The 27,063-nt window shown below is 47.7% G+C and overlaps 3 protein-coding genes and 3 non-coding genes across 15 annotated transcripts; 4 read left to right on the top strand and 2 right to left on the bottom strand.

Annotated features, from left to right (window-relative positions):
* Positions 1-1,756: 1,756 nt before the first annotated feature.
* NFKBIL1 (NFKB inhibitor like 1) lies at positions 1,757-10,998 on the bottom strand. 4 transcript variants are annotated; one of them, XM_045541621.1, is made up of 4 exons: positions 10,087-10,265; positions 9,405-9,681; positions 2,728-2,949; positions 1,757-2,568 (listed from the first exon to the last, which is right to left on the bottom strand). In XM_045541621.1, the coding sequence occupies exons 1-4, from the start codon at positions 10,141-10,143 to the stop codon at positions 1,976-1,978; spliced, it is 1,149 nt and encodes a 382-aa protein (XP_045397577.1). In that variant the 5' UTR covers positions 10,144-10,265; the 3' UTR covers positions 1,757-1,975. The 4 variants fall into 4 exon arrangements, with proteins under 4 accessions (XP_045397577.1, XP_045397576.1, XP_045397575.1 ...); XM_045541620.1 differs by lacking the exon at positions 10,087-10,265 and adding an exon at positions 10,851-10,998 and having other exon boundaries at positions 1,757-2,949; XM_045541619.1 differs by having other exon boundaries at positions 1,757-2,949.
* Positions 5,252-5,358, bottom strand: LOC123633634. Its single transcript, XR_006733662.1, has one exon. It is a non-coding gene; the product is annotated as a U6 spliceosomal RNA (small nuclear RNA).
* ATP6V1G2 (ATPase H+ transporting V1 subunit G2) lies at positions 10,316-15,180 on the top strand. 5 transcript variants are annotated; one of them, XM_045541629.1, is made up of 5 exons: positions 10,316-10,334; positions 11,625-11,725; positions 14,400-14,421; positions 14,750-14,932; positions 15,077-15,180. In XM_045541629.1, exons 2-5 carry the CDS (start codon positions 11,666-11,668, stop codon positions 15,178-15,180), a joined length of 369 nt encoding a protein of 122 aa, XP_045397585.1. In that variant the 5' UTR covers positions 10,316-10,334; positions 11,625-11,665. The 5 variants fall into 5 exon arrangements, with proteins under 5 accessions (XP_045397585.1, XP_045397587.1, XP_045397582.1 ...); XM_045541626.1 differs by lacking the exon at positions 10,316-10,334 and adding an exon at positions 11,059-11,360; XM_045541627.1 differs by lacking the exon at positions 10,316-10,334 and adding an exon at positions 11,059-11,360 and having other exon boundaries at positions 15,060-15,118.
* DDX39B (DExD-box helicase 39B) lies at positions 14,815-26,452 on the top strand. 3 transcript variants are annotated; one of them, XM_045541623.1, is made up of 11 exons: positions 14,815-15,261; positions 16,541-16,893; positions 17,696-17,823; positions 18,112-18,204; positions 21,016-21,199; positions 22,283-22,401; positions 24,398-24,529; positions 25,268-25,377; positions 25,474-25,618; positions 25,756-25,903; positions 26,222-26,452. In XM_045541623.1, exons 2-11 carry the CDS (start codon positions 16,683-16,685, stop codon positions 26,236-26,238), a joined length of 1,287 nt encoding a protein of 428 aa, XP_045397579.1. In that variant the 5' UTR covers positions 14,815-15,261; positions 16,541-16,682; the 3' UTR covers positions 26,239-26,452. The 3 variants fall into 3 exon arrangements, with proteins under 3 accessions (XP_045397579.1, XP_045397581.1, XP_045397580.1); XM_045541625.1 differs by lacking the exons at positions 25,756-25,903; positions 26,222-26,452 and having other exon boundaries at positions 25,493-25,618; XM_045541624.1 differs by lacking the exons at positions 25,756-25,903; positions 26,222-26,452 and having other exon boundaries at positions 25,490-25,618.
* On the top strand, positions 16,013-16,090 carry LOC123633742. The gene has a single exon (XR_006733751.1). It is a non-coding gene; the product is annotated as a small nucleolar RNA SNORD83 (small nucleolar RNA).
* On the top strand, positions 21,252-21,327 carry LOC123633743. The gene has a single exon (XR_006733752.1). It is a non-coding gene; the product is annotated as a small nucleolar RNA SNORD83 (small nucleolar RNA).
* Positions 26,453-27,063: the final 611 nt, after the last annotated feature.

Below are 27,063 nucleotides of genomic sequence, written 5' to 3'. Positions count from 1 at the left end.
AGAAGAAGAAATGATATGCTTAAAAACCAGAGAGAAATCTGCTGGGTGGAGGAGTCAATCTGGACACCAGAGCTTCCTGCTGCTTACCTCTCAACCCCCAGCGAGGGACCCTAACCCGAACTCCCCCGACTGCAGACCTGGGCCCTTTGCATGCCACTTCCGAAATCTCTGGCCCGTGAGAGGAACCGGATGCCAGGTTGCTCACAGCTTGAAGCCTCTTCTCTGAATCACAGCAGCTTCTTCTCACAGGACCTTTCTCACCAGCTCTTCCCCTCCTGCCCTGAACATCCGCCTGGTCCCTCAGAGGCCCTGGGCCTCTTCCTCACGCCAGGCTCGTCTTCTCCTTGGGCTCTTGCCCACTCCCTGTTCCCATGCTCCCAGAGGCCTGCCCTCCCTGACCCCTACTGCCTTCCACCCCCACTCCTGGGGTTCTCCTGTACTGACCTGGGCTTGGAATCTGAAAAATAAGTGTCTGTGCATGTCTGTGTTCTCTGTGCACCCACCCCCGCACACCTGCACTCTCTCCTGTCAGTCCTGCCCTTTCTCTATCTTCCTTTTTTCCTGTGAGACAGAGACTCACTCTGTCACCCTGGGTAGAGTGCTGTGGCATCAGCCTAGTTCACAACCTCAAACTTCTGGGCTCAACTGATCCTCCTGCCTCAGCCTCCCGAGTAGCTGGGACTACAGGCACGTGGCACCATGTCTGGCTAATTTTTCTATTTTTAGTAGAGATGGGGTCTCGCTCTTGCTCAGGCTGGTCTTGAACTCCTGACCTCAAGTGATCCTCCCGCTTCAGCCTCCCAGAGTGCTAGGATTACAGGTGTGAGCCACCACGCCCGGCCAGTCCTGCCCTTTCTTTTCACTATTTCCTAGTTGTGTCCCGGGGATGGCAGCAGCCTTTGGTCTGCCATTTCTGACTCTAGTTTCCTCCTCTGTGGGAATCCCAGATCCTTTCCCTTCACCCCTCAGGATCTCAACCACTGCTTCTTGGAAAAGGAGATGTTTATGGGGAAGGCCAAGCCTGGGAGGCCCAGAAAGGAACTTGGGTTTGCGATGGGGGCAGAATCTGGATGGCAGAGACGAGGACTGGGGTCCTGGAGGAGGAAGGATGCACTGAGAAGACAGAGGGCAGACAGTGGAGCCAGGAGCCTGGATCTCGGGCGTGGATCTCTGGTTACCCAAGAACAGATACCCCGGGTTACATAATCTGGCTCTTTCCGCCTCCTTCCCCGGCTCCTAATTTTAGCAGCTGAAATTCCACTCCCCCACAGGGCTCTTCCTCCATCCATTCCACTTGTCTGCCCCATCCTCCCCAGCCTCCTCATGCCCCCCAGCCCCAGCTGCCCCCAACTCGCTCATTCAGTGACTCAGCAAAGGGAAAGCCCTGTGTTGGGGAAAGGGGGTGTTAAGTGGGGAGGAGGATGTGGTTCTGCTTGGGGAGCTGGGGAGGGAGGGAAACTGGTTTTGTTCCCCTTTTTGCCTCTGTTCACATCTATTTCTCCAGCCGCAGACTGCAGAGTGGACAGGACCCCAGCACAGGGAGCAGAGTGAGGCCGGAGGGCAAACTGGGCCTTCTCAGGGCAGGGCTGGGGGTGGGCCGGCGGGGCTTTCTCGTCCAGCTGAGGGCAGGCGTTCGCGCGAGCGTGCGCACTGCAGGTGCGTAGGAGCTGTGGGTTTCGGCAGGCGGGGAGGGAAAGGAGATGTCATGGGTGATGAAAACCACAGCAAGGGAAAAAGGCAGAGGAGACACCAGGAGTGAGATGTGGAACCAGGTCTTATTAGGAAATGGCAGAGTCAAGGAGCAGCAGTGGTGGCCCGTGCCCCCCACCCCCGCTCGTTACAAGTTTCGCTCCCACCCATGTCCTCCGCTGGGCAGCATCTGGCTCTTCCTTGTAGTCCCCATCCTTGACCTTACCCTTCCTTCTGCCTCAGCCCTGAGGCTTCATGCCCGAAGTTTCTTGCTCTTTCCCTAGGGTCACTTGAGGGCCTCTGCATGGCGATTCAGGGCCTGAGAAAGGGCTGTCACTGTCCCCATCACGCGGCCCAGCTCCCAGGTCTCAATCTGGCTTCGGAATCGCTGTAGGAAGCGGTCAGGGTGCCAGCGAACCTGCTGGACCCTCAAGTACCTTCTCAGAGCCCCCTGCTCCTCCAGGGGGGGGCCCCTGGCCACCAGGGCTGCAGCCATGGCTTCTGGGTCCCCTCCCCCAGGGCAGGGCCAGGGCACATCGCCAAAGCGCCAGAGGTTGCCCCTCCCCACCCCTCTGGGATGCTCTGCCCTGGGCCTGGCCCTGGCCGGCTCTGGCCCTTGGTCCCCGCGAGCCTCCTGCGCCCTCCTGGCTTGGCTCTCACGCAGTTCTTCCTCCTTGGCCCGGGCTCGCTCGCGGAAGAGCCGCTGCTCCTCTTCCTGCTGCTGCCAGCTATGACTGGAGCCCTCAGCCCGCAGGGGTCGACAGGATCCCTCTGCTTCCCGCTGCTGCTGCTGCTGGCGCTTCTGGGCATGCTCCCGGGCCAGGCGATCTGACCAGGCTGAGAAGGACTCGGGTTCCTGGGTCTCACGGGAAGCGTCATCTGTTTGGAAGGGCAGGATGGGGGTAGTTGGAAGGAGGCTGTGAGGAGGTGGTGGGCCCCGAGTGGCAGGGAGACAGAGGAGGGGCGCCCTCATGCAGAGGCACAGGCCCGCGGCCAGTGGGGAAGGAGGGCAGCTGTGGATGGCAGTGGACTCCTCACCTTCGAACCTCCCCATGACCTCCTGCCACTCGTCCTCCAGCTCGCCCTGCAGCTTCTGTCTCCACTCCTGTTCCTTGGAAGCCTCGTCTTCTTCCTCCTCTTCAGCAGAATCCCAGGGAGGTCCCCAGCCCAGAATTTGCCCAGGGGTCTCCCCATCCTTATTCTTTATTCCCATGGCAGAGGGACAGCGGCTAAGCAGCGGCAGGAAGAAGTCTGTGTAGGCTGTTGGTGGGAGAGCAGGGAGCAGAAGTTAGCTGGGACTCCCACGCCTCGGCTGGGCTGCCATCTTGAATCCTGCCGGTCACTCACTCCCTTGGTCTAGGGCAATGGAAGGGTGGCCCACATGGATGCTTCCTGGGTATTAGGAAATAACCATCACTGACAAATACATGCTGATAGTTTACCGCATGCACGATAAGTGTGGGAGTTTAAAATATTCGGACCCATGTCCCCACAAACTATTTTAGTGTCCTGGGAATTCTACTATGTCAAATGACGATTTCTGGCCTGCCTCTAGTTACCAAGGCAGTGGCAAAATCCTTTGATTATGTATTCCATTTTTGGCTTGAAATATTGTCACTATATAGTCCTTATTTTCTCACCTGAAACTATACATCGACTGGTAAAATATCTGAACACTCTACCGTGTACCATTATAAAGATACACATATATAATGTTTACCTTTTTATATCACTTTTCAATAAACTGAGTAAAATAAATGTTCCAGGGGAATCTGTGTCAGCCAGCATTACTTGGGGATGGCGGGAGGGCGTGGGGAGGCAGATCAGACACGAGTCTGAGCCACAGAAACGCTGCCGGGCCGGCACCAGAGCAAGTAAAAGGGGGCTAAGTGACATACGAGGTCTCACCCAGGGACTGGGAGAAAACACGAGAGGGACTGACATTCCCGAGTCCCCCTCTTCCCGAGTCCTGACCTCACTGCATCGGGCCCAGGGTGAGCCGAGTGCCATGCTGCTTGCTTCACTGCCAACCCAGGCACCCTGGCCAGGCCCACCTGCTGTGGCCACCAACCACTTCTTTCATTCTGGGGACAGAGGAAGGTAAGGGAGGCAGTCTTCCTTCCTGTGGACCTACTTTCTTTCACCAGGGCAGGAGGAAATAGGCTGGCAGTCCTTAACTCTTTATTCCGTGGTGCCGGCAAGTACTGTTTATCTGGCAGAAGGATGAGACGGGGAAGGTTGACCTGTCACCGCCAGAAAGGCAGGAAGACAGAATGGGCCCAGCCTTGGCTGGCCAAGGCCCACCACCCCCACCTCAACCACATCAGGGTAAGAGGAGGGGACACTTCTCCTTAGTATTGTTGTGACCTGTCACAGGCCCTCCCAACTTGTCCCACCCAGCAAGTACCCAGGCCTGTCTTTCCACTGCTTATTCCACACCAGGGCTTGCTGCAGGTATGAGGCTGGTGGGTGTTCAGGTTTGCATGGGAGGTTTTAAATTTATAGGTTTTAAGGAGTAGGGCCTGCAACTATAAAAACATGATAAGTAAAATATGCCATAAAATTATAAACAGCCACTACAAATAATGTTTGTGTGTAGAAAAAAACTGGCTACAAAACTGTAAAGAAGATTTGATCATCACTGCCTAAAAAGAGACCAAATACTATGGTTGAAAAAAATAGACTGGAAAAAAATATGTAAAAATTCTAGTCTCTGGGCAGTAGGACTATAGGTAGCTTCCCCCCAATTTTATTTAATTGATATTTTAATGTGAAAGGGATATAATTAAGTTGAAATTTTTTCTTTTTAAGGAAAGGAGAATAAATTTGTTAACTATTAACAGTTTGCTGTGATCCCTTCCAGTCTTGTCTTGGTGTACATAAACACATACATATGACAAATTTATCCAGAGTTATGTAACCATATCACATAAATTGTTCAGCAACTCATTGCTTTCATTTAACATCTCGTTTATATTTTTCCACAGGAATATATACAGTCTACCTCATTCTTTTTGATGACTGTGTTGTTAGTGTTCCATTGTGTGTACGAAACAAATCTCCCTACCCCCAATCGATAGACTGTTTCCAAAAATGTTCAGCCTCATAAGTATATCTTTGTGGACTCATTACAGTCTGTGGGGTAGATTTTCAGAAGTGGAATTTCTGAGTCAAAGAACATGTGCAATTTTGCCAAATTACTCTCAATAAGTTTGTGTCGAGAATATACACGTCTGCCTGAGTCTTCCTTTATTAAAATTGAATATCATCAATCCTCTTAATTTTGCCAGTCTGATAGATATGATTTTATTAATGAAGTTTTTTTCTTTTTCCTATGTTATTTGGCTATTTGTATTTCTTTTGTGAATGACTTGTTCATGTGCTTTGTCTACTTTTTTCTTGGAAATTATATATATTAATATGAGAGTTCTATATATACTATATTGTATGTATTATATATATTGTCAATTATTTTCTCCCACCTGTCTTTTAAAATTTTGATATAGTTAAATCTGTATCAATATTTTCTTATTTAATTAATTAATTAATTAATTTTTTTATAAAAAATATGGAACGCTTCATGAATTTGCGTGTCATCCTTGCGCGGGGACCATGCTAATCTTCTTTGTATCGTTCCAATTTTAGTATATGTGCTGCCGAAGCAAGCACTGTATCAATATTTTCTTTTCTGACTATTTATTTAATTTCATTCTTAGGAAGGCTTTCCCTACCCTATGATTATAAAATATTCCCTTGTATTTTTTTCTACTATTTTTATGTATGTTTACTTTTACCTTTAAAAATTTAAAAAATTTAAAAAAGTACAAAGTATAATACAATAAACACCCCTATTCCTATCACAGGATATGTTGATATATTGTCATTTTTACAACATTGTTTTATATTAGAGAAATGAAATCATCATAGATAAAGCTAAAGTTTTCTTTGACACTTCTAAGTTATTTTATTTTCTATTTTTACTTAAAAACTATGTTAATATGCTTTCCAAGTTTTATTTCTCCCTAGGTGCAACCCCTCCATCTGGTGTGGACCTTCCTGCCACATTTAAGCGTTTACTCTGCTGGAATTTACTTCTGAGTTAGGTGTGAGGTAGGACCCTATTTTTCCCTAGATGAGCCAAATGTTCCAACATCATTTATTAAATAGTTCACCCTTCTCCAGTATTTGAAATACCACCTCTTAGCAGTATAGATCAACTTTCCCCAGTGTTCTTTAATTAACATGTTATACTTTCATACTGGGAAAAATAAATACGAAGAACACTTTGTGGAGGAAAATTTACTTTGTCTTAGTGATAAAAGCACTGCTCTTCCCTTACCTATGTAAGACATGACTTCCATCTCAAAGGCACAAATGTACTAACTGGTAAAAGAACACACTTTTAAAAAATGCCAACATCAAGAAGCTTATATTGAGTGCAGATCGACTGAGACTCAGAGGAGGAACAGGTACCAGCAGCTGGGGTGGGCAGAGAGGGCTTCAAGGAGGAGGTGGGGCTTACACTGGCTGGGAAAGGAGGATCGCTCTTCCTAAAGTGGAAATCAGGTGGAAGGGAAGGTGACAGGCAAGAGCCAAGTAGGCTTGTGAAAGACGTGCTCAGCGCCACTGACAGAGCCACACAGCTGGAGCTGTGGCTTTGAGGGTGTGCGGTGGCAAGCAAGGCTGGAAAGGCAAATGGAACACAAACCGGATGGCTCAGCCACGGTAAAATAGGGCTGCCGCCTACTCCTCCTGGGCAAATTAAAGTGGTAGTGCACATTATCTGGCTGAGACCGTGCTGGCACAGAGCAGAAGGGCAGTGAATGCTACCTTAAAAACAAAAACAAAACCAAAAACAGGCTGGCTTTGGGCTTTATACTTTTTCCAAAGACTGAGAAAATGAACCTGTTTCTCGATGTTCACACTAATTCTGTTACATGTAGAGAAATGGTTATTGTCTGATTAAGGTGTATTTACATAGTGGTCTCTGACAGCTAAGACCCCTTCCCTGGGTAGTAGGTTCTAAAAAGAAGTTACCAAAAGCCTACAAGGTAGCAGCCATTCAAGGCATCTCAGGGGGTGTGATAATCCAGTCCGGCTACTGCAACATGGTCTGGCACATCCCTCAGACCCAAGATGGGAACTGAGGGTAAAAACCCCCAGCAGGGATCCTGGGTCATTTAATCTGTTCAAAGATGATATAGTCATTTCTCTAAAGAATCTGAAAATGAGATGAGCCTTTCGATTAGGGAGTTAGAAGGCCACCTGGTGGCAGGGCTGGCAGGGGACCACGAGAAAATAAGGCCTGAGAAGACACCAGGGTTTGGGAGTGAAGGCATTGAGTGAGGGTCCCCCTTTGGAAAACAATGACCTGACAGCTGTGAGATCTCACACAAGTTCCTGAACCTTCTGGGCCCTGCTTTCCTCATCTGTAAATGAGATAATATCAATCTCACACAAATCTTAGAAATTAAGACAATGAAAGAAGTGCCTACTACACTATCAGGGGCATTTTTACTACTCAGAAAGCCTTAAGTGGGTAATAGAAAAATAAAAATACTACCACTTAGCAGGTGTCAAAAATGCACCAAGTGCTTGCTTTGTTTACTCCCATTTTTCAGAGGTCAATTAGGCTCACAGAGGTAAGGGGCACGTCCCAGTCCGTCAAAGGTAGAGCTGGGATTTGGATGCTCTCTGCTTTGTTGCCTTCCACCGTCCTGCCTCTTTCAACATCAGTGTCCAGCTAGATGACTGCACTATCTCGACACTCTAGTAGGGACTTGGTAAACCTACTCTTTGTTTTCAAGTCTAACAAAAATCTGAATATGCCAATCCATCTCACGTATGTTAAGGGAGATTAAAGAAAAGGGGATTTTTAACCACATGGAGGAGGTTTTGGGGGGAGGGGCTTCCTGTATATACTTGTGGAGCTGGAGGATGGTAATAGCAGCAAATCAGATTGAGATAGGGTTGTTCATCCCACGCTAGAGGCTTTCCTTCAATGTTCTTACTCTAGAAAGAAATCTCCAGATGGGGAAAGGGAATTTCACCTTTTATTTTAGTTAAGAAGGGTCATACCTCTACAAAACTGTTTCCACTGCCACTACAATATTAACACATTCCACAACTGAATCCTGAAAAATCAAAAGTATTTCAGGACTGTTTCTGGGATTTGACACAGCTGATCTAAAAGTACGTACACCAGGCTGTTCTGAAGGTAGTGACTTATCTCAATTGATTGTTCATAGTCAGTTACAGACTGAACTCCTTGTTCTACTCTTCCTTCCTTTCTCACTGCTCCAAGACTTAACCAATCTTTTTTTTTTTTTTAAAAGTACATGCATTATATTTTAGGCAGCCCAGGAGGGCCTGGGCAGTCCTAAAAACCAATTACATGAGTGTTTCTGCAGTGAAATGTATGACCGTTGACATCAGTAGTATAAAAACAAATCATAGGCCGGGCACGGTGGCTCACGCCTGTAATCCTAGCACACTGGGAGGCCGAGGCGGGCGGATGGTTTGAGCTCAGGAGTTCGAGACCAGCCTGGCAAAGAGCCAGACCCCATCTCTACTAAAAATAGACAGAAATTATATGGACATCTAAAAATATATATAGAAAAAATTAGCCGGGCATGGTGGCGCATGCCTGTAGTCCCAGCTACTTGGGAGGCTGAGGCAGGAGGATCACTTGAGCCCAGGAGTTTGAGGTTGCTGTGAGCTAGGCTGACACCACAGCACTCTAGCCCGGGCAACAGAGTAAGACTCTGTCTCAAAAAAAAAAAAAAAAAAGGCAAAAAAACCAAAAACAAATCAGATTGTAAGGTTAGGTCTTTGCTACCAAATGAGTTTTGGTGGCAGACTGATGAAAAATGTCTGGCTCTGAGTGTTTCTGAGTTGCAGAACTGTAGATAAGAGAGGACGGACCTGTTGATAACAACAAGAGCAACAATCACCAGCATCTACCAAGTGCTTACTGTGTGCCAGGTGCTCTAATTATGTACTATATCAATTGATTTCCAAAGCATATATGTCACAGAATGGGTACTTTGAACATAGTGCAATCACTGTATAATTCTATGATGGATAACATAAGACAGTGCAGTTGTTAAGAGTGTTAACTTTGGGTAGGCCACCTGGGTTACAGTCTCTGCTCTACCAGTGAATAGCTAGCTGTGTAACTTTGGCTAGTGCCCTGTTTCCTCACCTGGAAAATGGAGGATAATATCAGTACTTACCTTATAAATTGTTTAATGAGTTAGTTTTCGAGAAGTGCCTGGCATATAGCAAGGGCTGCTATTATTTGTTTAATTTTGCACATGGGCAAACTGAGCCTCAGAGAAGTTTAGTAACTTGCCCAAGAATACACAGCTATTGAGTGTGCAGCTGGGATTCAAACCCAGGCAATCTTACTCCAAAGCCTACCTTCTATGGTACTTTTTGCCCTATAGGCAAACAACCAGACAAGAAACAAAGTAGCTACTTATCTAGAAAGATGCGAAATTTGAAGACCAGTTGCTGTTTTGGGAATGTTGGCCTCTTTAGACAGTAGTAGCTCAGTAATGCAAAGACAGAAATGATAGCCAAATGCCAACCCGGTTAACTCCTTCCCTAGGTCCCACTGACCAAATAACTAGCTTATTTCTCAACTACTGGTTGGCTTTCGTTTCAGATCTGATCAGCCGCTCATGACCTTGTTCCACACCGGGCAGACTCACCATCTGGGCCCTGGCGGGCAGCAGCGTGCAGCGCTGTGTCCCCATGGCGGTCCTGGTGGGCAGGGTCAGCCCCGAGCCGAAGCAGCAGGCACAGGGCAGGGGCATCGTGGCGGGCACAGGCCCTGTGCAGTGGTGGGGGCTGCCCAGCATCTACATCAAGGCCTGGGTGTCGCTGGAGGAGGGCCTGGGCCCGGACCAGCCGTCCGGAGGACAAGTACCGACGGAAGCGACGCTCTCGGCGTTGGCGGCGGGAGGTGGATGCCATGAAACTCTTGGGCTGAGGAAGGAGAAAAAGGCAGAAGCAGTCAGGACCCTGGCCTTGGCTGGTGCTTCCGGTCCATCTCTGACATTCCCCCTTGTTCCTCCCTTTGATCCCCCATTTCTTCTTACATCTTCAGCAAGAGATGAGGCCTATCCTAATCCTGATCCCTTATCAGATGACAGGTTTGAAAAAATTTAAGGGGGAGGCTGGGGTCACAGATTTAATTTTTTAATGTAAAATTTGAGAAAAGGATAAATAATTGCTTTAAAGCTCATGAACCCAGGTAAATTTTTAATTTTTAATAAAGAACTTAAAAAAAAAACAGGGCCTGATGGGGACATTTTTTTAACAGCAGAAATTTGAGTTTAAAAAAGTCACAGATAATTTCAAATAATGATCTAGAAATGGAATATAATGTACCCGGCAAACAGACGTAGAGGCTTCTCCCTCTGGGACCTGGGGGGAGGGGTCATTCATCAGATCTGCCCCCGCTCCCCAAGTACCCCCAGAACTGTAGGCCCAATGCCTGTGTTTAAGACGCTCGGAGAAGGGAGGCGGGAAGGGCGGAGACACTCTAGGCTGCCGGAAATGGCGCAAGCAGAAACACATGAGAATGGCGGAAATGAACTGTGGAGGAGAGTTACCGGATGTCGTTCCGCCCCGACAGGGTGAGTCCGTCAGGCCTCCGGGGGAAAACTAGGGACCTTAAGATAAAGGGTCCGCCTGTAACCGGAAGACTGGATGAGAGGCAAGGAAAGGATGCGAGGGGAGGGCAGGGAGAAAGGAGGGCTTTTTGGAAGTTTATCCTCGCCTCCACAACTAGGCAGAGAGAGGACTTGGTTCAGTAGATGAAAAGATGAGAAGAGAAAGAGGGAAAATAGAGGAGATAAAGACAGGATAAAAATCAGTGAAAATGGAAAACAAAACCAAAAACCACAGTGAGGCCAAGAACAGGGACAGATTAAAAATGGGGTGGGGGGAAGACATGAAAAGACAAGGAGATTCTCATAGGACAGGGCTAATAAGATGGATGCAACCATTTGGACTTGGGAAACAGAAAAAGATGGAGATGGAAATGAGAGAAGACGGTGGGGGGCGGGGGGAGACAGAGAGAGATACTGGAGAATTAAGGAGAAACCCAGAATGCTCTTTTCCCAACACACGTAGTATGATGATATCCGTACCTTTTCACCCCATTCTCAACCCCTATGCGTCCTTCTCTGAGATCACCAATCAAGCTCTCCTCCTCTCACCCCAATACTTCTCCCCTCTCTGCCCCTGCCCCAGTCCTAGACCTTCCGGACTGGAAAGGCCTTGCACCTGTTGTTAGCGGGCAGCTTTGGGCCTGGTCTCTGCTGCTCCCACGCGGCCTTTGTGGGTACTGCCTGAGTGAGAGGTGGGAGAGGAGGACCAGGCATCGCTGGGAGGATCAAATTGGGGGAGACACCGGTACAGAAGGCTGAGTGGAAGAGGGGAGCACTAAGACCCAGGGGTAGTGGAGGATTACAGCAACGAGCTGGAGGAGAAGAAGTAGGCAGTGGGGGCAGGGGGAGGGTGAGAGCCATTTGGTACCTTGGTAGCGTTTGAAACAGCATCGGCCATAACGACAGAAATGGCCAGTCAGTCCCAGGGTATCCAGCAGCTTCTGCAGGCTGAGAAGCGGGCGGCTGAGAAGGTGGCAGATGCCAGGAAAAGTGAGTCTACTCTTTCCTCCTTTAGGAGTCTGGAAAGAAAATTGGGAGTGGGGGCAGCAAACATTTGAGTCCTTCATAAAACCCAAGGCTGGTGGGGAGAGAGCTGGGGACAGGAGGCTGGTTAGGATGGAAGAAATAAGTGGGTATTAGAATCTAACACCTGGTTGGCTGTGAGAAGGCAGAATAACTTTCTGGAAGGGACTGATCCCTACTATTCCATTTTGGTGGGGCACCCCCACCCACTGTCCTCTCTTCTGCCTCCAGGGAAGGCCCGGAGACTGAAGCAGGCAAAGGAGGAGGCACAGATGGAGGTAGAGCAATACCGCAGAGAGCGAGAGCAGGAATTCCAGAGCAAGCAGCAGGCGGTGAGCGTGGGGGAGTTGGGATGGGACCCCAGGTGCAAGTTGGTGGGTGCATCTAGTGAGGGGTGTATCTGTGACTGAACAAGAAAATAAGGTGGTATAGGGCTGAGGAACCCTGGCAGGGACCACAACATTGGTAAAACTTTGTGATGATATATAGGAGAGGATGGGAGTTTTGAAGGACATGTAGAGCTTGTGGGGGGAATTGCCACAGTCTATGTAAAATATGATGACATCTTTGTGAAGTATAACATTTGGGGTGGAGGGCAGAGTTTTACAGTCATGGGTGGTGAAATGGGGGGGGGGATTTTACAGTGTGTTTTAGAATGAAGTTGCATGTCAGGTCTAAGAGGAAAGGGTGTTGTATTGATCTCTTTGGCGCCTGGATATTTCTGTGGGATGGGAGTGGTTTCTGAGAGGGCATTTCTTCTTGGCCTTGCTCCAGGATCTTTCCCTCCACATGCCTGGACCCTTGTCTCTCTGTTTCTGCTTTTTCCTTTCTCTCTTCCACCCTCCCCCCCCCCAGGCCATGGGCTCCCAGGGGAACCTGTCGGCTGAGGTGGAGCAGGCTACGAGGCGCCAGGTGCAGGGCATGCAGAGCTCCCAGCAGAGAAACCGAGAGCGCGTCCTGGCCCAGCTTCTTGGCATGGTCTGCGACGTCAGGCCCCAGGTCCACCCCAACTACCGGATTGCTGCCTAGGACCCACCACAGGGCCTGACTCCTTCTGCCAGTTCCCTCCCTCAAAGAAACCCCCCTAATCAAAATCACCTCCCAACATAGTTCTTTTCTCCTTTCCATTCCTTGGAAATCCTAGGAGGCAGGATCCAATAATTCTTCTATGAAACTTGTAAATGTCCTGCTCAAACCTGAATCTCCTTGTTCTTTAACGCTCAGAGGGAACTTGTAAACTCCCAAGTCATTCTCACCCAACCCATTTGTGCAAATTGTAATACTGGGAAGTAGCGATGTGGAAAACACCCTGACTTCAGAGCCTGGCAGACTGTGTCCCTTTGCTGACCTGACTTGCTGGCTGTGCAACCAGGACAAGCTGTTGATCCTTATAGCCTCAATGTCCTCTTCTGTGAAACTGGGATAACAATAAGGCCAGGGTTTCTGCAAAGATTAGGAATCATTATGTAGAGAGCCTAGCATGGTTCCTGGCATGCAGTAGCTGTGATTCAATAAATGGCAACCCTGTTATATTATTACCACCCTCGTTCACCAGCCAAAACCTATACAGCTGTTTCCTCAATTTCATCAGTGGCTCTCTAATTCCACTCAGTCATTCTGTGACCGTAGTAATTCTCTGAAGAATTGGTTCTTCTTCTATCTCTTTTCCCAGACACCTTATACTCTCCAAAAAGATGAAATCATGACTTCACTTAGCCCTTTATTATGGTTCCAGGTAGATACTGCATCTTGTGGCCTTTTTGTTTCTCTTATGCTAGTCTTGCTCTTTGTTGGATTTCCCCCCTTTCCTGTTTCCCCAAAGACTCATCAGACGCTCACTGCTTCCTAAGATCTAAGGTGATGCTGTGTCCCCTCATATGCATGGCCTTCCCTTGTACATCCTTGACACCATACTTTCCCTTTGTAACAATAAAAAAGTGTCAATAAAATAATTATGAGCAAACAAATTGGTGAGTTGAAACAGCCTCCTTTTGCCTCATCATTTCTCATTTTCAATCACTCTTGTTCCTTGCTTATATATTACCCAAAGACCGCAAATGGCTGTCCTTTGAAACTTGTTAGAGAAACAAGAGCAAGTAGTATTTTATTTTTCTGAAGTGAGAAACATGTGGTTCCACATTTGCGAACCTGAGGACTATAGATGGCAACTGTAAAGTTGTGGAGTGTAGGAACAAGTACTCTGCCCCCTCACCTTGCTTTGTTTTTCTTCATAGCACTTATTGCTACTTGACATTATATTTGCATTTATGTGTTGTCTCCCTGTTATGTAAACTCTGTAAGGATTGGGCGGTTCACTGCTCTTTCCCCAGATCCTTGGATAGCATTTGGCACAGGGTAGGCAGTTGACAAATACTGTTAAATAAATTATTAGGGTTGGGAAAACAGCCCTTCTTTGACTCCATCCTTGGATCAGTTATTTTTCTTTCCCACTGAAGATAAGCCTGCTTCATCCAGGACATGAACCAATGAGGTAAACCATAGTGTATTTATTAACCACATTCTTTATTTTTTTATTTTAGAGAGAGGGTCTCCAACTCCTGGGCTCAAGTGACCCTCCAACCCTAGCCTACAGAGTAGCTGGGGCCATAGGCATGCACCACCACACCTCGCTAATTTTTTTTTTTTTTTTTAAATTTTTTGTAGAGAAGGTGTCTCACTATGTTGTTTACCTAGGCTTCTCTGGAACTCCTGGCCTCAAGAAATCCAACACCCTCTGCCTCCCAAAGTGCTGGGATTACAGGATTACAGGCCTGAGCCACCACATATCGCCATTAATCAGATTCTTTAAGAGGGAGGCAGGCTACAATGGAGAATTAGAAGTGTTTACATTTTGGCTGTAAATACCTCACCAGCTGTATTACTTTGGATATGTTGATTTGTTTCTCTGTTTGTCTACAAAATGGGAATAATGGTAGCTTCTTAGTGTTAAGTGGTTAAGTGTGTTAACAGGGAAAGGGCCAAATGTTTGTCGTTTTTATTAAGCAGGAGGACATCACGTCTGACTTGTGTAAGCATCTCAAAGAGTGGGAAAAATCCAGGCTGAACAATGGAATGGGGCTGTTGGGTCCGGCTAAGAACGTTCTGCTCGAATTAACAGTATTTATGGAATGTTGTATAACCTTCAAGCCCTACTATTTATTTTTAACACTTGGGGCAGAATCCAGACCCCATCTTCCACTCGGGGGATTCAGAACACCTTCCTGACTCACAGCTGCTAACTGGCCCAAGGGCATCAGCTACACCGGCCAACATCATTATGGGTAAATGCCGTCCACGGTCGCCACGGCTGGGAGAGTCGGGGCAGGACGTCGCAGCGCGGCTCTCTCTCTCTCCAGCTCCCCGAGCCTCGCCGCCTCCTTCCTCTCGGCTGGGGCGCCGCTTCCTAGCGCCGGCAGGTCACCTTGACTACGGGCCTAGGACCCCGTGGGAACTCGAGGGCCTCCCCACCCGTGTTGCTCGTGCGCCCTTGGAGGGGCGCCCGGAGAGAACACCTGCGTGGCAAAAACCTAAACGAAGAGGTGATGGGAGTGGAGAGGAGGAGGGCGAGAGAATAAAGATAACAGTGGGAGAAGATGTTGGTTTCCTTTATGCTTGTTGTTACTGGCTTTAGCAAAGATGTTAGAAGTGGTTTTAAAAAAATTTCAGACAGGCATTTTCCAAAGGCAAGCGCGGAGCCTGCGGATCTATAAAACCACACGCAGGAGGTCCTTTTTCCGGTGCCTTGCGCCTGCGCCCTGGCAGCCGAGAAGGCGGGAGGCCGCCGTAGAGGGAAGCCGGGAACCGGAAGTGAAGGCAGATTCCCTCCTTCGTCGCTGTTGCTGCCGCCATACGCTCTCGTCCTGCTTAGGTAAGCTTCGGCCTCCGCTACCATCCATCTCCATCTGCGCTTCTTCGTACCCATCCTGTTACATGGGCTCTTAATATCTCTTTCACAGGCGATGGTTTGGTCGCTGGGGCTTAGTTTGGTCGTTATTTCCATAGTTTGCACCCCTTTCGAGAGCAAAGAGCTCCTGGGGGGAAGAAGGAAAGCGGGGCGGGGGGGGGCAAATCCAAGATGGTGTCGCCGGCGCCATTGTGTTCTCTTTGCTCCCGGCTCCAGTGGGTCCCTCTCGTATCGGAGTCCCCGGCGTCAACGAGAGGCGGCGCTAGGCGCCCCCTGGTCCTGGGCATTTGTGGAGGGCGGGGCTGCTCTCACCTTCCCTCTCCTCTTGGCCCGCAGTGGGACTAGCGGGAGGAGGAGCCGGCTTTGGGGCCCAGTTTTAATTTTCTCACCCCGATCTGCCAACCTTATTTGGAGCGCTTTCCAAATGTTTAGGAGTGGTGCCTTTGCGCGTTTCTCGGGAAGGAGTCTCACCTGAGTAGTGCAACCAATGTGAAACCACTTGGTAAAGGTTCTGTTAAAGCTGGGGCGGGAAATGTCTCTCAACTCTTTCTTACTCGTGGTAGGGTGGAGAGATGATTTTTTTTTTTTTTTGGGGGACCGAGCCATTTCTCTTACACTACTCTCCCTACCCTCACTAATTACACAGGGATTTCTTAAGCAACGCAAGGAGGGTACTGAAGAATGGGAGGCTGAGAGCTGGGGGAAGTGGATGGCAGCCATATGATGTTTTCCTTTTGAGAAGTGAGCGCTTTGCGCAGTGATGACCTTGATCTATCACCCTGGACTGATGGCTGCTGAGTGTAGGGATCCACATTGTGGGATCATAGGGAAAGCTAAAGTCTTCCTTAGCCTTTGAGGATTTTGCAGGACTCTCTTCATCTTTTCATCTGTATTTTCCACTCCCACAGGTCATTAGTCATGTCCTGCTTTTCATTATCTATTCTTTATCTTCACTATCATTACTTAGATCAGAAATTTATAAGTTGGTCTTTCTTTTCCAACTTCCTGGATTCTGTACTCTGATGCTATCTGTTTGAGAACCTGTGTCCTAAACACTTTCTGTGGGACTGCTTTTTCTATCATATTTGCTTTTCACATTGATACTTTGTATCTCTTTGTTACTTTTTTCCCCAGGTAAAGGTTTAATAGTTTAGGGAAAGTGGGAACAGTGTGGGAATGGAAAAAAGGTGGTGAAGGCTCTGCTCATGACTCATAAGTCTTCCATTTGTTTTTTTATCTCTAGCTCTTCTTTCAGAAACTAGTATCTTTCTTTTCCTTTGCTGTTCCTCAAGCCACCCCCCCCACCACTGTTTCCTCCTTGTTTTTACCTATACTGTGAGAACCCATCCAGAGCCCCCTCTGCTTCTGCCCCTGCTGGCCCAGTTATGGCAGAAAACGATGTAGACAATGAGCTCTTGGACTATGAAGACGATGAGGTGGAGACAGCAGCTGGGGGTGATGGGGCTGAGGCCCCCGCCAAGAAGGATGTCAAGGGCTCCTACGTCTCCATCCACAGTTCTGGCTTTCGGGACTTTCTGCTCAAGCCAGAGTTGCTCCGGGCAATTGTTGACTGTGGCTTTGAGCATCCATCAGAAGGTAAATTTTCTGTTGGGCATAGAATACTTGTTAGGCTCTTTAAGGATACAAGAAAAAGATGTGTTTGTTTTTTCTCAGGTGGTAAAGATGTATGTTCAGGATAGATCAGGAATTAAGGTGTCAAAACCAATTTTAGTGATAAAAGAGGCTTATATAGATGTAGTATTTTATTCATGATTGCATCGAAGTGATAATGATCCAAAGTCAACTAATAGGTCTGCTGTTAGTTCTTGTGACTGGCTTCTTTTATGTTTGCTTTTAATTTTGTCATTTGACTTCTAACTTTAAATTTCTAGAAAGGGCCTGGTTTGATCTTTAGTCCCCCCTCTGTTGGGCCAGGCCTGTGCTGGTCTCTGGAAGCCTTTATGATTAGTTCAAAAATCACTGGCTTCTGGTTCAGGTGCCACATCCTACATTGTGTCCAAGGTTGCAGGGTTATGTGACCCAAAGCAAGGCAACCAAAGTAGGAGAAATGGCCTGTGACAGGCACTCAGATGTTGCGAGTTACAGGTTAAGGAAAAGGACACAGCCAGGAGTGCCGAAGGTGAGCTTTGGTAGATGTAAGGGAATTGTTATCAGGACTGAGGAGGCCTGGACCTTGAGAAGGATAAAGCTAGAAGGAACTAAGTCTGATTTTGGGGGTGAATGTAACTGAGGGAGCAGAGACAGGTACAAGGTGTCTGCAAGTTACCAAGAACCAGGTAAATATTGTACTTTGAGAAATGGGTTTTGTACGGTGAAAAAAGTGGTAGAGTTATCTGGAGACTGAAGTCTTAATTCATCTTTTTTCCTCTACTTCTAGTCCAGCATGAGTGCATCCCTCAGGCCATTCTGGGAATGGATGTCCTGTGCCAGGCCAAGTCAGGCATGGGAAAGACAGCAGTGTTTGTGCTGGCCACACTGCAACAGCTGGAGCCAGTTACTGGGCAGGTATACTTGGGGAGAATGCTGGGAGAAGTTAGGAATATGTGGGAAGTGTGTTTCTGTCCCAGCTATGTGCTTTCAGAGCTGTGAGCACTTCTCACTGAGATGACTTCTGTCACCCTTGACAGCCTGACAGCTGGGGGGAATGTTCCCTAGTAAGCATGGGGTTAATGATTTAGATCACAGTATTGGAGTCAGTTGTTAAATGCTAAGTGTGCTTTTGTGACAGCCTTCCCCGGAGGGGATAATGAAGGGATAAAGCTGATGTCTGTCTCCATCTACTTTCTGCCCAAGGTGTCTGTGCTGGTGATGTGTCACACTCGGGAGTTGGCTTTTCAGATAAGCAAAGAATATGAGCGCTTCTCTAAATACATGCCCAATGTCAAGGTAAGCCAAGGTAAAGTGACCTGGGAGAGGGAGGGTGTGGCAAGTTGGAGGCATCAGAAACTTGTTGGTCAGCAGATGCTGTGGCTGGCAGATGTTAAATACCTGTATACACCTCAGTGTACGTGTAACTGACAAAAAGTTCTTGCAAGCTTTGGGTGTTCAAGACATTTTACTAAAATGGAGGACTTACTTGGAAATGCATCATAATTTCAGAGGGGCTTGTTAAGTTTTAATTTAGTTTAACTTAGTTTGCCGTGGTTTAACACCTAGTGTAAAAACGCCAGTATAGCATGAGAATTCCTGATTGGGCTATGGACGATGCTTACTGCAAGACCACCGTATATGTGTGTGTGTGTGTGGTGTGTGTGTGTGTGTGTGTGTGTGTGTGTGTGTGTGTGTGTGTGTGTGTATATGTATAGGGTATCGCTCTTGCTCAGGCTGGTCTTGAACTTCTGAGCTCAAGCAGTCCTCCCGCCTTGGCCTCCCAGAGTGTTAGGATTATAGGCGTGAGCCACTGCACCTGGCCACCCTTTTCATATTACTTCACAGAGTCATTTCACTATGCTTTGGTTAACAGTTTGGGAATTTTAGGGTGTGTTGCAAGAGAAAGCTGGAAGCTCTAAAATAGCTCCACTGTGGCATGTGAATTTTGAGGAGTCTTTAAAATGGTAGAAAATTGAATGATATTTGGGGATCACAACAGAGTTAGCTTGAGTTGTTTTTCCATTATATAACCTTGATATCCTTGAGGGGCTTCCCAGACCCGTAGCTTCAGCATCATTTGGGAACTTGGTGGAAATGCAGATTATATGGGTCCTGCTCCAGACCTACTAGTTTGAATGTCGGGTCTAACAAGATTCCTATGTAATTGGAGTTTGAGAAGCACTGGACTGACTGGTGTATATAACATCCGATCCTGGCTAGGGTGGGGTGAAGAACAGTACTTTTATTCAGATTGTTGTAATTTTTGTTATTGTTGTTTATTTATTTATTTTTTTTTGAGACAGAGTCTCACTCTGTTGCCCAGGCTAGAGTGAGTGCCGTGGCATCAGTCTAGCTCACAGCAACCTCAAACTCCTGGGCTCAAGCGATCCTTCTGCCTCATCCTCCCGAATAGCTGAGACTACAGGCATACGCCACCATGCCCGGCTAATTTTTTCTATATATATTTTTAGCTGTCCATATAATTTCTTTCTATTTTTAGTAGAGACGGGGTCTCGCTCTTGCTCAGGCTGGTCTCGAACTCCTGAGCTCAAACGATCCGCCCACCTTGGCCTCCCAGAGTGCTAGGATTACAGGCATGAGCCACCGCTCCCGGCCTGTTGTTTATATTTTAAAGGAGCTAGGAATGTTTGAGTCATAGTCCTAAATGAAAACAGTTTCATAAAATCTAAACTGGTAATAGTACTTATGCATGGTAAAATGCTTAAATCTAGAAGGCCTCATAATGAAAAAATTTGTGTTCTCCCATCTCTAATCCTACTTCATAGAAGACGATCACTGTTTTTAAGTTCCGAAGGCTTTACGTTACCAAGTGTTAAGCACTATTTTCTCAATTTATCAACTTATAGGCCTTTTTTTTTATTTTTCATGAAATAGCTTATTTACACTAGTCTTCCTCTCATTTGAAAACTATTTTTAACTCTTTAAACATGATCTGAAGGCCATGTGTATGTATGTGTTGACACTGTTAAACGTATCTCTATTTTTGCATGGCCAGTCAATAGATTGACTTGGTGCTAAGACTTTGCAGTCTTAATCTGTGGGTTGATTTTAGAAGTTGTAAGCCAGGAAACAGTTTCCATTCTTAAAACTATGGAAACATTTATTATTGTGCCTCAGTAGTGAGCTAAGTTGCATTTCCTGCTCCGTGGGTCTAACTCATCTCCCTTGTGCCACTCAAAAGAGAATGCTATTGGTGTCAAGATCAAATATGAATTGTCATTATTTACTCTTTTCCTTACTCTTGCTCAAAATTATGTTACAGTGAGTTGTTGGAAGAGGCTGGGCCAGTTCTACAGAATATCCTACCCTAGATTTGTCTGGTTATTTCCTTACTGTGTCATTTAGCTTGTTCTTTCTCCCTAGTACTTCCTTTAAATTGAAATTTGTATTTGAAAGCTTAACTGATTCAAGTCAAACATTTTTGATAAGAATCCTTCATAGGTGATGCCGTACCTCTTGTTATGCCACAAATCTGGCTGACCCACCATTAGTGATTTTAGATTTACCATAGAATTAGGGTCATGACGGTGATTCCTTGATTGTTCTTTCCTCCTTGAAACTAGAAAGTAGTGTCCGATGTTATTCGATACTGTACTCAGGCCCAGATCCTTAACAACCATTCGCCTAGCAGTTTTAACATGGAGGTTAGATAATATTTAGCCTGAATCAGTGATTTCATAGGGTTTGTGTGAAGGAGTTTAAGATTCTGGGGTTCAGTTAGGACAACTTGATGTTCCATGTAATTTTTGTGGTACTTGGCACTCCTTTGATTGATTTCTTGCTGTTCTTATGCTTAAAATCAAGCCTGGCCTTATAATGAAGTGCAGGAAGATGGTTAGATTAAGTCAGAAGAACTGAATGCTAGTCCTGGCTGCCCCAGTTAGCCATGTAACTTTGGGCAAGCCACTTTTGTTTCTTAACCTCAGTGTTTGGGGAGGACATAAGAATTTTAGATTAGGTGATCTCAAAAGTTCCTTTAGTTCTGAAGTGTCCTAAGCACTGGTTTGGCCTCAAACTGAAAATAGGAATACTGGGGAGATTGGACTCTTTTCCTTCCTGTGAAACTCTCTTCTCCTGGCTTGGCAGGTCGCAGTGTTTTTTGGTGGTCTGTCTATCAAGAAGGATGAAGAGGTGCTGAAGAAGAACTGCCCGCATATCGTCGTGGGGACTCCTGGCCGCATCCTAGCCCTGGCTCGAAATAAGAGCCTCAACCTCAAACATATTAAACACTTTATTTTGGATGAATGTGATAAGATGCTTGAACAGCTCGGTGAGTGACAGTGCTGGGGCAGGGCTGGTGGTCTGGGGAGTTGCCCTTGGGAGCCAAATGATGCTTATCTGCTACAGGAGCACGTCAGTGCAAGGACGACTTGTATCTATCACCCATGACTGATGGTTCCCCGGTCGGGCTTTGTTATGCTTTTAAGCAGCCTTGGTGAACGGGTGGAGGGTGTCATCTTTCTGTGATAGATGTTTCTTTACCTTTGAGAGTAGGAAACTTTGATAATCCTAGATATACGTCGCCACCCCCACTCCCCCATCTTTTCCTTTATAGATTCTTTGTATACTGAGTCATAGGGGAGATACTAAACTGAAAGAGAAGACAGCTACCTTTCTGGCATCCCCAGCACAGCATATATGATGACAACTTATAGCTGGATAGGTTTCTGTACTTAGCTCTGGGATTAATGTGGGGAGTGTTGGTGTAAGTTTGGGTGGCGTGGTGTGCTAGTATGCCAGGTGAGGTTAGCAAGGGAAGATTTTCTGTGAGAATTGAATCTTGGCGAATGGGAGAGTCGGGTTGGATGGACATAGCCTCAGAAAGAAGTCGTCGTAAGTGGATTTTGGCGATTGAAAAAGGCAAGCTGTGAGGTAGGCTCCAGGTAGAGACGCTGTATTAGCCTGGCTGGACAGGAAAGCGTGATCCGGATGAGGCATAGAGTGGGCTCTAACATGTAGAATGTGGTAACTGCTTGATACTGTGGACTGCTGGAGGCTGGGGCTTGCAGAGAGAGGAGTTGAGAGAAGGGCCTGTAAAGCATTTTTGGAAGGCCTGAGCCTCTGCAGCGGGCTTCATCCCCATTTTATTATTGTAGGCTTTGGGGTTTCCTATATTTCTTGGCCTGGTTAAAACACACAGCTGGAAGCTGATCCCAAATCTTGACTTGAAATTCATTGTTCTTTCCATTATGCTATTACCATGGATTTGATTTTGTAGTGGTTGGAGAAGTCCCTGAAGTGATGCTTTGCTAACCCATTTCCAGCAGTCTTCACCTCACTGAGAAGTCTGTGTCTGATTTTTGTTTATCACACATGCTTATTTTCTCCTATATATTTTTTTGGTTTTCTTTAGACATGCGTCGGGATGTCCAGGAAATTTTTCGCATGACCCCCCACGAGAAGCAGGTCATGATGTTCAGTGCTACCTTGAGCAAAGAGATCCGTCCAGTCTGCCGCAAGTTCATGCAAGATGTAAATACCCTTCTACCTTCTCTCCCTCCACTCCCCGCCCGCTGCCTCCTACCCTTCCTCGCCCCCTTCCTCCAGACTCCCTTGTCCTTCAAGCACCAAGAAGGGCGCTTGTGCCGATCTGAGAGTGATGACTCCCTGAAGAGACACGCAGAAGCAGAGACAGCTAGCGTTAGGGTCTGCGCGGGTGCCAGGGAAACTCCGGAAGACTTGGTCGGGTTAACGTGAGAGCGGGTAGTATTCGGCTTTTTTAAAAATCACAGCATTTTTGAACCTCTTCTCCATTTTGGGGGAGGGCAGGATTTTCTGCCCTGCCACCCACCCATCGTCGCCTCTTACATGCCCCCTACAGCCACGCACCCTCAAGGTGGCATCGAGCATACAACTGGAGCCTTCTGCTCACCAAAACTCACACTTCACGGTGGCAGGAGAGCAAGAGAGGGACAGACAGATGGCAGGGCATGTCCAAAAGAAGAGCAAACAGCACAATGAATCCTCCTCCTCCCCACCTCCAGGGGTGGGGGCCTTTGGCACCTCAATCCCCGATCCCCTACTCCTTCCCGCCCGTACCTCCTTGCACCTATCTGGAACCTCGGTTGACGTGAGCCGGCAACAGAGAAGCACCATGGCGCGGCGAGGGAATGTGGACGGCACCCGGCGGTGGATGGCGGCAGCGGAGGCCGCGGGGAAACCTGCCCAGGAAGCTGAGGACCATACCAGCCTCTTTTTCTGTTCCCGGTTTTTTTCCTGAACCCAACGCGTGCTGTGCCCCTTGTTTCCCCTCATATGTGTTGGGGAGGGGTGTCCTGAATGGGGTGGTGGATTTTTTTTTTTCTTTAAATTTTTTTTTTAATACTCAGGAGAGGGCGATGGGAAAGGTAAAGTGGATATAACCAGGTTGGTGTTAGGGTTTGGGGCTAGCTGGGGCCCTTTGTATAAGCAGTGGAGTGTGTTCCTCCCCTCCCTGCAGTGCTCCTTCCCATGGGATGACTCTTTATCTTTAAGCTGCTCTTGGGGCTAGGATTTGTTTTGAAGGAGGCCACGGAACTTCTCTTTAGAAAGCCTGCCTTGCTAGCCTGCGTTCTGGGGTTGGGCTTCTGTATTTTCCCATGACACACACACACACACATTCTTTTCCATCTTGGCCCCTGGATCTTCATGTTAACTGTGTCCCCCAAGACAGTATGAGGAGTGTCAGGAATGTTGGGCTTTGGGATTTTGTCAATTTCTGTCTTTTTTATGCTACTTTCCTCCCCTTCAAGGGTTTTTTGTTTTTTAATTTTAAAGATGAATGCTGACAGGTGCCTGTAGTCCCAGCTACTTGGGAGGCTGAGGTGGGAGGATCTCTTGAGGCTAGGAGTTTGAGCCTGCAGTGTGCTGTGATCTCTCCTGGGAGTAGCCACTGCACTCCAGCCTGGGCAACATTTCAAGGCCCTGTTTCTTAAAAAAGATGAATGCGTAGGCATAGTTGCTCTGAATTTGTTTTTTAACATCATATACCAATATTTTCCTTATAAACCTGTAGATGGTTTGACTGTTAGTCCAGAGACCAGTCTCATCTAACACTATTCCCTGTGGTCTGAGGGCAGGAAGTTATTCTGACCTTGAGTCACTGGTTCCCATCGTTTCCCAGATGTTTAGAAATGGTCTCCTTTGAGAATCGTCTCCCATTGTTTTCTCTCCTCCACCACCTGCATTTGAGGTAACGGCATCTTGCCATCAGGTGGTTTCACTGCTCCTTTACTTCGTTTGCAAAGTTTCTTTCCCATGACGGTTTTCGGTTGGGCATTCTTAAAACTCAACTGATAGGAAGGAGATTAGATCTAATTCGAAAGACCACAGTAAAATGTGGGTGTTTTTGGGTGTGAGGTGGGGTTTTCAGTCTTCTCTCCTCCCCATCCCCCCATGGGGTGTATTGGAGAACAACTTCCTCCACCCCCCCAGGTTTAACCCCCCCACTCTGCCCTCCTCCCGTTCCCTCCCCCTTCCTCCCCCTCAGCCAATGGAGATCTTCGTGGATGATGAGACGAAGTTGACGCTGCATGGGTTGCAGCAGTACTACGTGAAACTGAAGGACAACGAGAAGAACCGGAAGCTTTTTGACCTTCTGGATGTCCTTGAGTTCAACCAGGTCAGTTCAAGGTCCAGTAGGGAGAGGAGCATTGGATACGTCTCCAGCTGTAGCAGACACCTGTGTGTGAAGCACCCATTTAGTGAGGAAACCACGGGACGTGGGAGAGTGAGCGTATGAATGTTCTCAGGACTGAGCACGGGCAGGGCAGAGCTGCTTTTCTGTTCTGGGGCTGGCACAGATAGGTCCTCAATAAGGGAAAACCTCAAGGAAAGTAAACTTCAAAAGATAAAATCCTTGAAGGGTTTTAGTGAGTTTGTAAAAATTTTGAACTATTTTGGACATGTTAGGGTTCTTAAGTCTGTTTATTCTAGTACTAAGAAGCATTTCATCAGTATAGCTGTTATACGGTCTCTTTGAATTAAAAACTACTTTCTAGAGTTAGGGTAGATCCCTTAGGATTAATGTTTTGGTGAGCAGGGATATCAGTCATGTTTTTTCAGATCTTAGTCCTAATTTTTGTCACGTATTCATGAGGTGGCTCCATCCTTGTCTCTGACAAGTCTGGCAATTTTGGTTGCTGATCTCTGCCCCTTCTGAGAGGCCAGTCTGCTCAGGAAAATCAGAGCTGAGGGGAAGACCAGGTTACATTTAGAGCAGAAGAGGAAATATGTAGGAGGGAATAAGAGGCATTCCTTCAGAGGAGTGTGATTGCTAGAATCTCTTCTCACACATGATCTCTGTCTCTCGCACACCGTGGACCCACATTCTCCCTTCGCCCCCACCGGACACATGCAGGTGGTGATCTTTGTGAAGTCTGTGCAGCGATGCATTGCCCTGGCCCAGCTCCTGGTGGAGCAGAACTTCCCAGCCATCGCCATCCACCGTGGGATGCCCCAGGAGGAGAGGTGAGTTGGACACAAGGGAGATGTTTTGTGTCTTTGGGAGAAAAAGACCATTGAGAGAAGGAATCTCAACGTTTTTAAATTTCTTTTCTCACAAAGGCTTTCTCGATATCAGCAGTTTAAAGATTTTCAACGACGAATTCTTGTGGCTACGAACCTGTTTGGCCGAGGCATGGACATCGAGCGGGTGAACATTGCCTTTAACTACGACATGCCTGAGGATTCTGACACCTACCTGCACCGGGTACGCCCCCGCACCCAAAGAACGTGCCGTTCTCCCCACTCTTTATTTTCTCTATCTCCGCATATCTTACAGCTTCATCCCTGCCTCTAGGTGTCTTCCTTCTGGGTTTCCCAGTCCTACTGTCTGTTTCCTTCCAGGTGGCCAGAGCAGGCCGTTTTGGCACCAAGGGCTTGGCCATCACGTTTGTGTCAGATGAGAACGACGCCAAGATCCTGAATGATGTGCAGGATCGCTTTGAGGTCAATATTAGTGAGCTGCCTGATGAGATAGACATCTCCTCCTACAGTGAGTGTCGATTGCGGGAAACCCTTTAGTTCTCCCTGTGCCTTAGTGTGTCGGTCACAGATCCCATCATGTGGACAGCGGGCGCCTGCCGCATGATGGGCACTTGGCCAGTTCCGCATTCCCCTCCCCTTGATGCTGTGTTGGGATTTTTTCGACCTCTTTGTGGGGTTTCACTCTTCTCTCATAGTGTTTCTCTTTCGCCACCCCAGTCTGTCCTCTGAGTCCGCACCACACACCAACATGAACATGCGTGCGCGAGTTCCTGCCTCGCTTTGCCTTTCTGCGCCTTAGTCTGACTGCGCCATGTTTTCTCCTCAGTTGAACAGACACGGTAGAGGACCTGCCCGTTGAGGAATGTGACAGTCTATCCTTCAGGGGAGGACACCAGGCGTGGGGGTGAAGGAGACACTACTGCCACCTGCCCCTGACAGCCCCACCCCCACCACGTGGCTTCCCTCTTCTGCAGCACCACCACTGCTAAACCCCCGCTTCCTGATTTGTCGGAATTTTTTTAACAAAACTAAAAATGAAACGCATGCGTGTCTGGAATCTGTGAGTGCTCCTTCCCGTTACTGTATTTGTGGTGAGGTCATTTTAGGGCTGATCCAGAGTAAATTTCTGTGAGGACGGTGTTTTCTGCTGTGGACTCAGGTCAGTGGGCGGGGTCGAAGGGGGCCTGGGAGTAGGACTGCACAGGCCTGGGCTCCCCACTGCCTGCCAGTTTCTGCCCCTTCCTGGAGATCTCTTCCATTTCCTCAGTGGCCCGTGAGAGGCTGGGATGTTCCTGACTGCAGGGCTCCTGGCGGGAGGTGTGCAGTATTTCCAGTGTGGAAGGGTGACTTGGGAACTGGTGGGAAGCTTAGGGGTCTCCTTATCTGTTCCTTAAGCTTTTGGATCTTGAGCACCAGGGCCTGGACCTCCCAGGCTCCCTCCCGCCCTTCCAGCAGGGCCTGGTGCAGCTGCGGCTGCTGCTCCAGCAACTCAGCTTGGGCCAGCTCAGTTGTGTGCTGGAGCCTGGACCCTGGGTGAGAGGGAACTGGGGAGGGAGCATTGGCCAGGGCAGGGGGCTGAGGTCCTAGGGAAGCTGTGTTGTAGGGTCTGGCTGGAAATCAGAGATTCCACCTTCCCTTTCCCTTTTTGTACCCTGTTAGTGTAGGGCC

Source organism: Lemur catta, chromosome 2 (genome assembly GCF_020740605.2).
Source record: "Lemur catta isolate mLemCat1 chromosome 2, mLemCat1.pri, whole genome shotgun sequence".
In the NCBI taxonomy this organism is placed as follows: domain Eukaryota; kingdom Metazoa; phylum Chordata; class Mammalia; order Primates; family Lemuridae; genus Lemur; species Lemur catta.
Note: the sequence above shows the minus strand (reverse complement) of the source record. Positions and strands in the feature narration are given on the sequence as shown.

Coding starts and splice junctions, on each gene's coding strand:
- NFKBIL1 (XM_045541619.1), bottom strand. CDS start 10,143: ATGAATGACCCCTCCCCCCAGGTCCCAGAGGGAGAAGCCTCTACGTCT. Junction 9,682..10,086: donor CCTCTACGTCTGTTTGCCGG/GTACATTATATT, acceptor CTCCTTCCTCAG/CCCAAGAGTTTCATGGCATC. Junction 2,950..9,404: donor TGCCCGCCAGGGCCCAGATG/GTGAGTCTGCCC, acceptor TCCCACCAACAG/CCTACACAGACTTCTTCCTG.
- DDX39B (XM_045541623.1), top strand. CDS start 16,683: ATGGCAGAAAACGATGTAGACAATGAGCTCTTGGACTATGAAGACGAT. Junction 16,894..17,695: donor CTTTGAGCATCCATCAGAAG/GTAAATTTTCTG, acceptor CTCTACTTCTAG/TCCAGCATGAGTGCATCCCT. Junction 25,619..25,755: donor CTGACACCTACCTGCACCGG/GTACGCCCCCGC, acceptor GTTTCCTTCCAG/GTGGCCAGAGCAGGCCGTTT.
- ATP6V1G2 (XM_045541626.1), top strand. CDS start 11,279: ATGGCCAGTCAGTCCCAGGGTATCCAGCAGCTTCTGCAGGCTGAGAAG. Junction 11,361..11,624: donor GGTGGCAGATGCCAGGAAAA/GTGAGTCTACTC, acceptor TTCTGCCTCCAG/GGAAGGCCCGGAGACTGAAG. Junction 11,726..14,399: donor TCCAGAGCAAGCAGCAGGCG/GTGAGCGTGGGG, acceptor TTTATTAAGCAG/GAGGACATCACGTCTGACTT.